The sequence below is a fragment of the Leucoraja erinacea genome, chromosome 4 (genome assembly GCF_028641065.1).
Source record: "Leucoraja erinacea ecotype New England chromosome 4, Leri_hhj_1, whole genome shotgun sequence".
NCBI lineage: Eukaryota > Metazoa > Chordata > Chondrichthyes > Rajiformes > Rajidae > Leucoraja > Leucoraja erinaceus.
In genome coordinates this window covers 83346168-83360927 of record NC_073380.1, presented here as the reverse complement: position 1 = coordinate 83360927, position 14760 = coordinate 83346168, and the positions used below count along the sequence as shown (strand labels likewise).

General features: G+C 43.9%; 1 protein-coding gene across 1 annotated transcript in view; it reads right to left on the bottom strand.

Moving 5' to 3' along the window:
• emc2 (ER membrane protein complex subunit 2) overlaps window positions 1–14760 on the bottom strand; it is a 145195-nt gene that overhangs the window by 36017 nt on the left and 94418 nt on the right. Inside the window, exons 9-10 of the mRNA XM_055634679.1 lie at window positions 14059–14169; window positions 12382–12486 (exon numbers count right to left, since the gene is read on the bottom strand). Coding sequence (XP_055490654.1) covers window positions 12382–12486; window positions 14059–14169 — 216 coding nt within the window. The remainder of the gene's footprint in view (window positions 1–12381; window positions 12487–14058; window positions 14170–14760) is intronic.

The window sequence follows — 14760 nt, the reverse complement described above, 5'->3', positions numbered from 1 at the left end:
ACACCCAGTGTCGGGCACAAGCCACCCGTGCCATGAAAAAATCAAACTCCTGGGTTGCAGATTCTGCACAAACCACTTCTGGGACTGGGATTATCAGAACAAACCGTCGACACCATGTCAGCATCTCTCCAAACATCCACTAAAAAAAAGCACTTGTCCAGCATCAAAAAATGGGAGAAGTACTGCTTGGATACAGGGACCACCTACTCAACCGCTACAGTTACCAACGTACTGGAATTCCTGGGAACCTTCACCACGATGAAGGACGCAGCTACAGAGCCATCAACACATAGAAGTGCCCTGCCTGTCTATTTAAACCAACTCCAGGACAACAGGCCATGGGGTCCCACTCGCTGATGGTCAAACTAATCAAGGGTATTTACAACTCTAACCCCCTAGACCAAGGTACACCCATACATGGGATGTCAGTGTGGTCCTGACATACCTCAGGGGATGGCCACCAGCCAGATCCCTCAACCTGGAACAATCTGTGCTCAAAACACTCATGTTGATGGCACTTGTATCTGCACAGAGGGTCCAGTCACTACACCTATTGCGACTGGACACCATGCTCACAGCTCCCGACCAGATCTCTGTTGTTATCCAGGGAATGATCAAACAAAGCAGACCAGGAACACCTAATCCAGTCGTGGAATTCCGGGTTTACCCGCAAGAAGCACGGTTATGTGCCATGACCCTACTATCCTACATAGACACAACCAAAATATTCGAGGGAGATGAAAAGTCTTGTGGGTCAGTCATAAAAAACCTAATGGTCGGGTGACGAACCAAACCATTTAGAGATGGCTCAAGCAGGTGCTAAAAGCTGCTGGGATAAAAACTAACATGTACAAATTTCATTCCACCAGGGCAGCATCCACGTCGACGGATAAAAGAATGGACGTGCCTATAGACCACATCCTGGCTACAGCAGGATGGTGGGGGGAAAGACCGTTAAAAAATTTTTATAATAAGCCGTTGGCAAAACCTGTTTTATTTGCAGGAAAGATTTTACAGACTGGAAATATTTAATTTAAGACCAGGGGAGCAATTTAATTTCTTTGTTGTTATTGTTAAAAAATACCATTGTGTTTTTCTACAAACAGATTCATTGGTTGATTACGATAACACACTTCCTCCCTCAAGGACTTCGGCAGTGCGTGAAGTAATAACTGTTACACGGTTTGAAATCACAGAGCTTTGAAGTCTTCACGGAATCACTCACGTGACTCCTAAGTAAAATAGTAAGATTAAACGAGAACTTACCAGTTTGAAGTTTGATCTGTATTTTATGAGGAGTTACGATGAGGGATTACGTGCCCTCCGCTCCCACCCTCATTAATATGGGTCAAAATGTTAAACTGATGTCTCCTTTTCTTTAGTATGTTTACTTCAATAACTGTGTCTATCTGTGATTCCACACCGCTGCTTTGAAGTATGCCGCGCATGCGTGCTGAAGCGGGTTCTTCACGTAATCCCTCATCGTAACTCCTCATAAAATACAGGTCAAACTTCAAACTGGTAAGCTCTCGTTTAATCTTACTATTTTACTGCTTTCACCGGGGCCCATGCCTTCGGCTGCCAAGGTCCTAAACTCTGGAACACCCTTCCTAAACCACCCACCCACTTACACTTTCAATAAATTTCTTCTTAAAATGATATCGCTTAAATTGAAATTTCAGTCTACCTTTCGTAACAGTTCATGGCTTGCTGTCAAATTTTGATTGATAATGCTTGAAGTTGATTGAAACATTTTGCTGTGGATGTGAAATGTTTTCCTATGAAAAAGTAAGCAAAGACCCTGCCACTTCGCCCAGGAGGCAAAGCTGAATTTTTGATAATATCATTTTCCCATAAATCAAAAAATATTTTCAATTTCAGGTGTGCATATTATTCGCTTATTAAAATTATAATTGAATCTGCTTACATCACCTTTCAGGCAGCGCACGACAATTCACGTTTCTCATCTCTAGTTCCCTTCCCTATTATCTTAAGACAGCAGCAGCATATTCTCCACCATTGAACAGTGCATGTCATCACTTTTTAACCTACTTTTCCAAGGACTATCACAGTTTCTCCACTGATCCCCCCCACCACTCCCCACCCCCCCCCCCCCAATCTCTAGAACCAATCCTGCGATTGTTCCTATTTTCTTTTTCTTTCTTTTCTAGGGTCTACTTTCTCACTTTACTTCCTTCTCTAACTTCTTTTCTAAGGGGCTTTCTTTTCCCAACACTCTTGCACTTCACGACTCTTGCGCACTTTCTTTACTTTCTTTACTTCTATCTTTTTCTTAAAGCTCAAAAAAAAAATGAAGCGGTACAAAAAATGTATTAAGATATATGTGTTGTGTAGTATTGTAATTTACTGTACTTCTAATAAAAATTAAAAAAAATAAAATAAAAAATAAATTTAAAAAAAAGAACCAATATAGTAAATCTGCTACGTACTTGACATCCATCTCAAAATGTGACACCCATAACTGAACACAATACTCAAGCTGAGTTCTAAATAATATCAACAATTTCTTTAATTTCAGGTAGTCCTTGCTTTCTCCCTCCTTCCCCTCCCCTTCCCAGCTCTTCCAGCCTACTGTCTCCTTGCTTTTTCCAGCCCCTCACCCCCACATCAGTCTGAAGGGTCTCGAACCGAAACGTCGCCTTTTCCTTCGCTCCATAGATGCTGCCTCACCCGCTGAGTTTCTCCAGCATTTTTGTCTACCTTCGATTTTTCCAGCATCTGCAGTTCTTTCTTAAACAATTCTTCAACAATTTAAATAATCATTTTAAAGGTTTACAAGTTATAGGGGTAGAGTTCGGTCATTCGGCCCACCGAGCATACCTCACCATCAATAATGGCTGATCTCTGCCTCCTAATCCTATTTTCCTGCCTTCTCCCCATAACCCTTGACACCCGTTCTAATCAAGAATTTGTCTTTCTCTGCCTTAAAAATAACCACTGACTTGGCCTCCACAGCCCTCTATGGTAATGAGTTCCGCAGATTAACTACCCTCTGACAAAAGAAGTTCCCCCTCACTTCTTTTCTAAAAGAGCACCCTTTAATTCTGAGGCTATGACCTCTGGTCCTAGACTCTCCCACCAGTGGAAACATCCTTTCCACATCCACTCTATCTATGTCTTTCATTATTCTGTAAGTTTCAATTAGGTCTCCCTTCAACCTTTTAAACTCCAGTGAGTAGAGGCCCAGTGCTCATCATATGCTAACCCACTCATTCCTGGATAGGCATTAGGTACATTAATATTGAAATATTGGCTCTGAGAAATAACAATAAATTGCATTTTTAAGGAATCAAAGGAGAGGCTGCAGTGGTAAGTATATGTAGATCAAAGTTGGAGAACAGACTGTAAGTTGACATTGGTAGATTTGACAAGCCACACAGCAGTGAGAGGCCCAAGGTGTTTTGTGAGTGACCACAATTAAACTAAAGCTCAACTGGAATGAGGTACTAAAGAGCCATAAGTCTTGTTCAGAAGTAACTGATCGTAGCCCTATGCTTGGGACATGTTCTGTGACTGGTGCAACCAGTGACATCCCTGATAGTTGGCACTCCACTGGGTCTGGATTTTGCTTCTGTGGTTATGAGGTGAATGCAACTATTTCCCAGCCTGGTGAGATCTTGTACCCAGTGTCTGGGGGAGCTTTTGGCAATGGAAAGCATACTGTACTGTCTGATGCTTGCATATGTCAATTGCAGCTGAGGATGTAGACTGGCATTTAAATAAGATGCTTTCATCAACACATTTGTTTGAGTTGGTATCTGACCATAACTTGGGAAACTTAACTAGAAGGTGAGAAAGACATGGGAAGATGGGAATAACTTATACTGGTACCTCACTTAGCATTTATGAACCATTCTTAGGGAATGGAACACCAGTGGAAACACAGCATTATATGGAAAGAGGTGTCACTGACAGCATTGCTGCGCCAGGAACCCTGACCCCCTACCCTTCTCCCGCTGAAGGCTTCTGTTTCAGTAACTTAGCTGAGGGCTTAGCCCTCTACCAACAGTTCTACATCAATGAAATGGATAAAGTGATCCAAGGTGGTCCGTGGGAGCTGGTGTTGGCCGGGTTGGAGCAAGTGACATGAGGGAGGTCTTGGGACTGACCCAGGATGGCACGGTGAGTGTGGGCCACTCCTGGGGACTTGCATCACTATCTCCAATCCCCTTGTACCTCCACTATTACTTCTCTCCCTGCATTTAAAGCAGAGCTAGTATTGTAAAAACTGTTAGTGAAGTAAGCTTTAGATGAGCATTATCAAAAACAATCTGACATAGAGCTTTTAAGGAGATTGTAGGGTAGATGATCAGAAGCTTGGTCAAACAGCTGAATTTTAAGGAGTACCTACAAGAAAGAAAGAGACAGGAGGGATTGATGGTGGAGTTTTTTTATGTCAGGCATCTGCCACCACAGCATCACTGAGAGGAATGAATCTCTAAATCTAACACTGTAATGGCCCCCTTTATTGTTCACTTTCTTGAGAATGCATCCAAAGCACTTAGCAAGGTACAATTGTATTGTGGAGTAATGAAAATTGGAATGATTCTGAGGACCGAAAGGCCAGAAAGTAACTACTGTGCAGTGAACATGTGGACCCCTATCTGTCATCTGCCGTGTCCTTGACTCTTGTGACCATGTACACATTCTACTGTTTCAGCAAACGAGATGTCATCCACAATTCTGGACAAAGAAATATGCCAAGAAAATATAAAGTATTTTTGTACATTTCACCCCCATTGATAATGTCTGTGCTTTAAGATTATGATTTAAGTTATGACTCCATTGCAACAGTGGTGTGTTTTTTTGGGGGGGATACACCTGCATTGGAGATGTGTACGACACAATACCTCTTGCTTGAATTTTGTTCAGCTTCCAGCTGGGGCTCCAGAACTGAAAGGAACCTTGTCCCTGTTGGTGATGGTGGTGCTGGCGGCAGCAACAACCTTCTTCCCATCCCTTGCCCAGCCCCAAGCCCAGAGTCTGGGCCAGCTCCAACTCCAGGTCAGGGCAGAAGGCTGCCCGCAGCGCGGCACAGTCTAGCGATGGGCCGGAGGAGGCTGAGCCCAGGCTGGTGCTCTGGCACAGGCAAGGTCGGGGCCCTCGCTCCTCCTCGGGGTTGTGGATAAAGTGGCAGCGGGTACCGTAGGGGTAGACGCTTGTGGTGTGCAAGGTACAGCTTGTATCTGGGGTAGAGGCTGAGGCCGTGGGCGAACTGGATCTTATCGCCGTAGCGGTCCATCGGGGAGCGGGTTCCTCTGGAGTTGGAGTGGGGTTGGGCTGGAGTTGGTGCTGGCTATGGGTCTGTGGGTTCTGTGGGTCTGGAGCCGCAAGTGTGGTCAGTCCGGGCTGTCGGGTTGGCCCGGCAGGAGAGGCGGAGTTGGGCTAAGGGTTTGCTCTTCTCCGCGCTGGGCCTGGGGGCCGGTGTTCCGTCGGTCTGGACGCCCCCTGGGCGGGGATGGGACACTTGAGTGGGGTGGGAGGACGGGTACCAGGGCGGGTCCAGTGGTGGTTCGGCAGCGCGCTTGCAGGTCCCCCCTCCCGTCCTGTCTCTCCCCCCCCCCGCCCACCGACCCAAACTATAACGCTTCGCAACTACAGAGCTTTGTTCGCTTTTTAATTATAGCATTCGGAATATCGAACTGGCTTATGCATATATACACAATTTAATTCTAATGCTTCATCAGTATCTACATATTTGTTCTCAGCAAATCATGTTGTTTGAGATGCAAAGCAATGTTGCTACATTTAAAGAAGTGGGAACAAATGTAAGGTTTTCCGTTTATTCTGTTTTGGCAGCTTAATAATAATAATATCTTTTATTGTCATTGCGAAGTGCAAAGAGATTTAGCTTTGGGAGCAGAGTATTGGGAGCGGCTGTTTTGGGAAAGGTTGTGTGTTGAGGCTACGTGCATTGTTTGAGGGTAAGTGTTAAGTCTTTGAATCGAGGCTTCAATGAAAAGGCTGAGCAGAGGTTGACAGCAAGATAAGGTTTTTTTAAATTCTTCTTCTTTGGTCCTAGTGCAGTGGATAGTCGCTAGGGCATTGGAATGCTCCTCCTGAAGGACATGGGAAGTCAGGGAAACTTTCAGTCTCCCCGAGGAGTACCTCGATGGAAGTGTGACAGCTGTATCTTCTGGATGACCTCAGGATAAATGAAAGCGTCATAGTTAGGAGCTATAGAGATTCTGTAGCCGCAAATAGGACCAGAATGGTGTGTTGCTTCCCTGGTGCCAGGTTCGGGATGTCTTGGAGCAGCTTCAGAACATTCTCAAGGGGGAGGTAAAGCAGCGAGAGGATGTTGTGCAACAACAGAGGTTGTTGAGTCAATATAGGACGAAAGAGGTTAAATAGCGGAACCTCATGAGTGGTTATCTCTGGTTTACTCCCAGTGCCACATGTTTGTGAGGGCAGGCAAAGGGGAGGCCAAATGAATATACATAGAAACATAGAAACATAGAAATTAGGTGCAGGAGTAGGCCATTCGGCCCTTCGAGCCTGCACCGCCATTCAATATGATCATGGCTGATCATCCAACTCAGTATCCCGTACCTGCCTTCTCTCCATAACCCCTGATCCCCTTAGCCACAAGGGCCACATCTAACTCCCTCTTAAATATAGCCAATGAACTGGCCTCAACTACCCTCTGTGGCAGAGAGTTCCAGAGATTCACCACTCTCTGCGTGAAAAAAGTTCTTCTCATCTCGGTTTTAAAGGATTTCCCCTTTATCCTTAAGCTGTGACCCCTTGTCCTGGACTTCCCCAACATCGGGAACAATCTTCCTGCATCTAGCCTGTTCAACCCCTTAAGAATTTTGTAAGTTTCTATAAGATCCCCTCTCAATCTTCTAAATTCTAGAATAGATTGAGGAACTGTTGAAGGGAGCAGAGGTTCAGGCGTTTGGATCATTGGGATCTCTCCTGGTGCAGAGGTGACTTGCATAAGAGGGTTAGGTTGCCCCTGAACTGGAGGGGAGACCAGTTTCTTGGGAAGGATGCCTAATAACCGAAGTGCCTACTAACTTTCTTAAGTACCCTGGGATGCCCTGGGGATTTATCAGCCTTCAGTCCCATCAGTCTACCCAGCACCATTTCCTGCCTAATGTGGATTTCCTTCAGTTCCTCTGTCACCCCAGATTGTTTGTGTCCTCCTTAGTGAAGACAGATCCAAAGTACCTGTTCAACACATCTGCCAGGGGAGAGAGAGAGGGGGGAGAGAGGAGTGGGAGAGAGAGGAGCAGAGAGAGAAGAGGGGAGAGAGAAGGGAGAGAGAGGAGAGAGAGAGAGGGGGGAGGGGTGGGGGGGGAGTGAGAGAGAAGAGGGGAGAGAGGAGCGTGGGGTTCATTTTCCCACACAAGCCATTGCTGACTGGGCAATCTGAACCCAAGCACCAAGTTGAAAGTGGCCGAAGGTGTGTATCGCTCGGGACAGCCTCCACTCTCCCACGGCCACCCTCCGCAGGCTGCGGGCCGGGTGGAGCGGAGGTTTGGGACAATGTTCATGTCTTCACAGTGGTGTGCTGGACGTGGGGGTCTTGACCAATCGTTGACACGTCCTGCCCCCCGGCAACGTCAAGTCCGTTATTGGACTTTTCTGTTGAGCGGCAGTCAGTCCTTTGGCCTGTAGGCGACGCTGCCTTTCGGGTAGATGGCGTTTCGGCAGAGCGGCCATTCGGTAAGATTGCTTTTAGGAGACGCAGCTTTTCGGTTCCTTGGGTTTTAGGCGTCCCATGTCCGCACACGCAATGATTTAGATGAAGGGATTCAAAGTAACATGAGCAAATTTGTAGATGGGTGGCAGTGTGAACTGTGAGGAGGATGCTATGAGAATACATGGACAGTGGGTGTGTGGGCAGATACATGGCAGATGCAGTTTAATGTGGATAAATGTGAGGTTATCCGCTTTGTTAGCAAAAACAGGAAGGCAGATTACTATCTAAATGGTGTCAAGTTGGGAAAAGGGGAAGTACAACGGGATCTGGGGGTCCTTGTTCATCAGTCAATGAAACTAAGTAAGCATGCAGGTACACCAGGCAGTGAAAAAAAACAAATGGCATGTTGGCCTTTATAATAAGAGATTGAGTATAGGAGCAAAGAGGTCCTTCTGCAGTTGTATAGGGCCATAGTGAGACCACACCTGGAGTATTGTGTGCAGTTTTGGTCTCCAAATTTGAGGAAGGACATTCTTGTTATTGAGGGAGTGCAGCATAGGTTTACAAGGTTAATTCATGGGATGGTGGGACTGTCATATGCTGAGAGAATGGAGCGGCTGGGCTTGTATACTCTGGAGTTTAGAAGGATGAGAGTGGATCTTATTGAAACATATAAGATTATTAAGGTTTGGGACACGCTCGAGGCAGGAAACATGTTCCCGATGTTGGGGAGTCAAGAACCAGGGGCCACAGTTTAAGCATAAGAGGTAAGCCATTTAGAACAGAGATGAAGAAACACTTTTTTCACACAGAGAGTTGTGAGTCTGTGGAATTATCTGCCACAGAAGGTAGTGGAGGCCAGTTCTCTGGATACTTTCAAGAGAGAGCTAGATAGGGCTCTTGAAGATAGCGGAGTCAGGGGATATGGGGAGAAGGCAGGAACGGGGTACTGATTGTGGATGATCAGCCATGATCACACTGAATGGCTGTGCTGGCTTTAGGGGCCGAATGGCATATTCCTGCACCTATTGTCTATTGTATTAGTCTTTATGTCAAATTAGGGCAGGGCCTCTGCAGTAAATTGTAGGACCCAGAAGAATGTCGTAGAACAGAAACATCTGAATAACAGGTGAATAGTTGCCTAAAAGGGGCAGGACAGGTGGATAGTGGGGCAAAGAATCGTTTGGCATGCTTGCCTTCATTGAGAGTTCAAAAGTTGGCACATCATAATATAGCTGTACAAGTTATTGGTGAGACTACACTTGGAGTACCATGTGCAATTTTGGTCGACCAGCTACAGGAAGGATGTTATTAGAAATATGCAAAAGAGATTCACTGGGATGATACCTGGGCTTGCAGGCTTTAGTTAAACTGAGAAATAGGATGGGCTTTTTTTCTTTGGAGTTCAGAAGGTTGACCAAATTAAGGTGTATGAGATCCTGAAGGACATGGATAAAATGAACGCTCAATTGTTTTCCCTATGGTATTGGATTCTAATACTAGGGGACATAGGCTTAAGGGGAGAGATTTAAGTTAGACATTAGGAGCAACTTTTTTGCTTGGGGTGGTCTGTATCTGGAATGAGCTGCCAAAGGAAGTCACAGAAGCGGATACAATTATGACTTTTAAAAGATATTTGGACATATATGGATAGGAAAGACTTGGAACTGGATTGGCAGGATTGGGCTGAAAAGCCTGTTTACATGTAATACAGCTGTATAATGCAATGACTGTTAACTGACCCATTGCATTGAAAGTACCAACAAACTGTTTTTCAAGAATCGCAAAGTAAAATTAATATTACGATCATTATTGCATGTGACATCTATTTAAACTTTTTACCTAGTTTGCACAATTAAAACATCTGCCTTTTTTAGTAGACCTTCTTACTGGCACAATTGGGTATGGCTGATATAGTGTACTGGCTAGTTTCAAAGCTTTAAATTCAAGCCTCCCCTTGTTAGGTGTGAAAATGAATTGAATACAGCTGGTAAAAATATCCAAGGCAAGGGGAAGGCTTTTTTTGGAACTGCTATCCTCTGGCATACTTGAAGTACATGATGCCAAACAATTCTAAAAGTGAAATTGAGCATTTAGTAATTAACTGAGGTCTAGGAAGCTTCCCAATAATTTAAACATTCATGACTATTAAAATAATCAACTCAAATGTTTTGGGGTTTGTAAGTAATGTAGAGAAATGCACGTGAATCAAACATACACAAATACAAGTGACAATACACACGAGGCAAGTGTATTCATCAGTGACAACAAAATAGCTTCTTCCTCACTGCTATCTGAACTCAGAACTAATCACCTCTTTTACATTCTTCTTCAGATTGACGAAAAGTTTCGGCCTGAAATACCATCTGTCATCAGTCTAAAGAAGGGTCCCGACTCGAAATGACGTCTGTCCTCAGTCTGAAGAAAGGTCATGACCAAACATTGTCTGCCCAATCTCTCCACAGATGCTGCCTGACCCACTGACTTCCTCTGGCAGTTCGTTTTTTTTTGCTCCTGATTCCAGCATCTACAATTTCTTGTTTCATATTATTCACACCGTATACATGCACTTAGATGGACAAGGGCTGATTAGGGATAGTCAATATGGTTTTGTAGGTGGGAGATCATGTCCCATGAACTTGATTGGGTTTTTTGAAGATGTGACCAAAAAGGTTGATGAGGGCAGAACTGTAGACATTGTGTGTATATATATATGGGTATCAGCAAGGCATTTGACAAGGTTCAGCATGGTAGGCTGCTCTGGAAGACCACATGGGATCCAATGAGAGAGAGCTGAATCGATGGAAAATTGGTTTCATGGAAAGAAAGAAAGGGTGATGGTGGAAGGGTTATTTTGTTTTTGGATTGGAGGCCTGTGACTAGTGATGTGCCTCAGGGTTCAGTGCTCAGCCCATTGCTGTTTGTCATCTATCTCAAAGATTTGGATGAGAAAGTACAAGGCATGGTTAGCAGGTTTGCAGATGACACAAAATGGGTGATAGATAGTTGTCAAAAATTGCAGCATGATTTTGATCGGTTGGGCAGGTGAGCAGAGGAATGGTTGATGGAATTAAATACAGTGAAATGTGAGGTGTTGCATCTTGTAACAAGGGGACTGCTGTAGAGCAGAGGGACTGGCATTGCAGGAGATAGGGTGGTCACCACGTTGGCCTTCATCAGTCAGAGCTGTGAGTATACAAGTTGGGAGGTTAAAGTATTTAGACTATTGTGTTCAGTTTTGGACACGTTATAGGAAAGATGTTGTCAAGCTGGAAAGGGTGCAGAGAAGATTTATGAGGATATTGCCACGATTCGAGCCTGAGCCTGGGGAAGAGGTTGAGTAGGTTAGCACTTTATTCCTTGGAGTGCAGGAGGATAAGGGGTGATCTTATAGAAGTGTACAAAATCATGAGAAGAATAAAAGAGAGGGTAAATGCACAAAGTGTCAGAGGGGAATCGATAACCAGAGGACATAGGTTTAATGTGAGGGGGGAAAGATGTAAGAGGAATGCTGAGGGGTAATTTATTTACACAAAGGGTGATGGGCATATGGAACAAGTTGCCAGAGGAGTTAGCTGAGGCAGCTATTATCGCAATGTTTAAGAAACATTTAGACAGGTACATGGATAGGATAGGTCAAGAGGGATACAGGCCAAACGCAAGCAGATGGGACTAAAGTAGATGGGGCACGTTGGTCGGCATGGGCAAGTTGGGCCGAAGACCCTGTTTCCGCGCAGCATTACTCTATGACATCTTCTTCCTGGAGATGTGGCAATATATTCTTACTCTGAACTCTACCTCATTCGGATATTCCATTATTGCACCTTACTTTTTTTTTTTGCACTAATTTAAATTGTACTACAATCTTTGCACCATTCTTTTAGTTTGCATCTGTTAAAGAGTCATAGAGTCAGCCATACAGCGTGAAAACAAGCCCTTCGGCCCAACCTGCCCATACCGGCCAATATGGCCTGGCTACACGTGTCCCAGTTGCCAGTGTTTGGCCCATATCCCTCCAAACCTATCCAATGCCAAAAATGTTTCTCAAATGATTCTCAAATGTTGCGATAGTCCCTACCACAACTACCTACTCTGGCAGCTCATTCCATACACCCACCACCCTTTGTGTGAAGTTACCCTCGGATTCCTATTAAATGTTTTCCCTTTCACCTTTAATCTATGTCCTCTGGTCCTCAATTTCCCTATTCTGGGCAAGAGATTGTGCATCTACCCGATCTATTCTTCTCATGATTTTATACACCTCTACAAGATCACCCCTCATTCTGCTGCACTCCACGGAATAGAGTCCCGGCCTATTCAACCTCTCCCTGACTGTAGGTCAGACGCTCGAGTCCTGGCAACATTCTTGTAAATCTTCTCTGTACCCTTTCCAGGTTGACAACATCTTTCCTATAGCATGGTGCCCAGAACGGAATACACAACTCTAACTGCGGCCTCACCAATGTCTTATATAACTGCAAATGACCTCCCAACTTCTATACTCAATATTCTGAGCCTTTTTGACCACCCTATCTACCTGCTACTCCACCTTCAAGGAAGGTTGTTGTATCTATCATCACTGTATGCATACTTTTTACACTGTGTCCTTCATGCAAATAAGGAATTTCATTGGACTCTGGTTATGTAATAATCAATTCATGTGAATCTAAACGGGACTTACGTAAAAAGCTATCTGCAACTTCACTTACCTGATACGCCTTGTTGATCTGCAGAGCTGCCCAAGTAGCATATCGCATGTTATCCTTCTTGATTTTAGCATTGGCTTTAGGGTTAGAAGCAGTGTGACTTGCAGCCTTCAAGAGAAAAGAGAAAATGTCTTTCAACTTCTCCCTTAGGTGCACACTGTGCAAAGAAAGTAACATTGAGCGATAAAACTCTGGCCTATCCATTGGTTTAGTTTTTAGATAGACTGAAGATGGGTTTGTTCTCCATGGAACATAGGAGAGGATTTGAGGTTTCAAATTGTGAAAGTTGGAAAATAAATGAGATTGGACGAGAATTCAGGAACTTGAGGACACAAAATGGAGGTGATTACCAGAAGAACCACTGGTAGCATGAAGAAAACTCTCTTTACTGTCAGGATCTGGAACCAGGGAAACAGTGGAAGCAGATTCAACTGCTGCACTCAACAAAGAGCTGGATAAGTATCTCAAATAATTTGATGAGCTAAGGAAAGAGCGCAGGTAATGCTCTTACATTGCTCTTACATTGAGTCACATTAACCGAATGACCTCCTTGCCAGCTCTAATCATTCTGTGATTCCCTGTTGTTAGGAGACAAGAATGTATCTTGGTGCATTATGAAAAATTCTCTGTATATTGCTACACTGACCAAGCATATATTGAACCCGTAAACCCTGAATGAAGACATATTTCAAACACTTCCAACATGGTTTAGTTGCTTTTCGTTGTTGAGAAGTATGATGGAGAGATTTTGCCAAATGCTTCTCCCAATTCACATGAAGAGAATGAAGAAAGACTGGATAGACTCGGCTTGTACTAGAATTTAGAAGATTGAGGGGGGATCTTATAGAAACTTACAAATTTCTTAAGGGGTTGGACATGCTAGATGCAGGAAGATTGTTCCCGATGTTGGGGAAGTCCAGAACAAGGGGTCACAGTTTAAGGATAAGGGGGAAATCTTTTAGGACCGAGATGAGAAAAACATTTGTCACACTGAGAGTGGTGAATCTCTGGAATTCTCTGCCACAGAAGGTAGTTGAGGCCAGTGCATTGGCTATATTTAAGAGGGAGTTAGATGTGGCCCTTGTGGCTAAAGGGATCAGGGGGTATGGAGAGAAGGCAGGTACTGGATACTGAGTTGGATGATCAGCCATGATCATATTGAATGGCGGTGCAGGCTTGAAGGGCCAAATGGCCTACTCCTGCACCTATTTTCTATGTTTCTATGTCTATGTCTATGAGAGGCCGAAAAATAGATGCCTCAAGTGCAGAAACAATGAAATTTAATTGGAGTATTCAAATCTCAAATTAAAGGTTTTCATTAAGGAGATTAATTCTTTCCACTGGCAGCTGGGTTGGTCACCAGATGGCCCAGGTTCAGTTGGATTTCTTTTAGACTGCAAGTTGCTCTGATCTGGGAGGTTCTGCCTTAAGGGGCAGTGGAAGCAGTTTCATTTGGAACTTTCACAAGGAAAATTAATAAAGAGGAAAACTAGCAGGAGGCTTTGGGAAAGAGCAGGATTAATTAGATCCCTAGGCTTAAATGTCAATAGCCTTCCATTGTTTCATGGTACTCTCATTGTTGAAGACGCTGTCACAAATGAAAACAACCCAATCTTTTATAGAGATCGATGACTTATATGACTTAAATGGAGCAGGTTCCCTTCATGAGCTTAAACTTACCATGTAAAGGCCAAACAAAGCCCGCATGTTTCTGTTGTTTAGTTTCAGAGCTTGAGAAAAGTACTTGCGAGAAATTTCCAGGTTTTCAAGTCCACCTTGAGTGTATTTCACCTGTGAAATATGGAAATTTATAATAATAGAATGCAAAGGGCACTTTCAATCAATACAGTGCCCGTGAAATCAGATTGAAACTAAGGGACTAATTGTTCTATTTCTATTTTCTACTTTCTATTTAGCGACTCATATTGTCTTCTAAAATATAAAGCATGTACTTGAAAATGGGTGGTTGTGGTGTGATTACACAGAATGAACAAAACACAATAACAGGCCATTGGTAGATAATGTTGTTCATCTCGAGTCCCTTCCATATGTCATCTCTGTGCTTTCAAGTCAAGTATTGAGTATCATGCATGAGTATGGGAGGTGCAGGTACAATGAAAATCTTTCTGGCTTGAAGCAACATCTCGTCTATATGTGGATGTTCGTTCAAATATTTGGTGACATTCCAAAATCTCTTTAAATATCTAAGAAAGTGATTATGATTGGACCAGGGACAGATCATCTGAGGTGTTAACGCCCGGGATTTTGAAGCTGCTAACTCTCTCCATTACCAACTCACCAATGAAAACAGTCACATGGTCTCCTGGCTGCCCTTTCTGAAGTCAACAATTAGTCCCTTAGTTTTGATTACATTGAACAAGA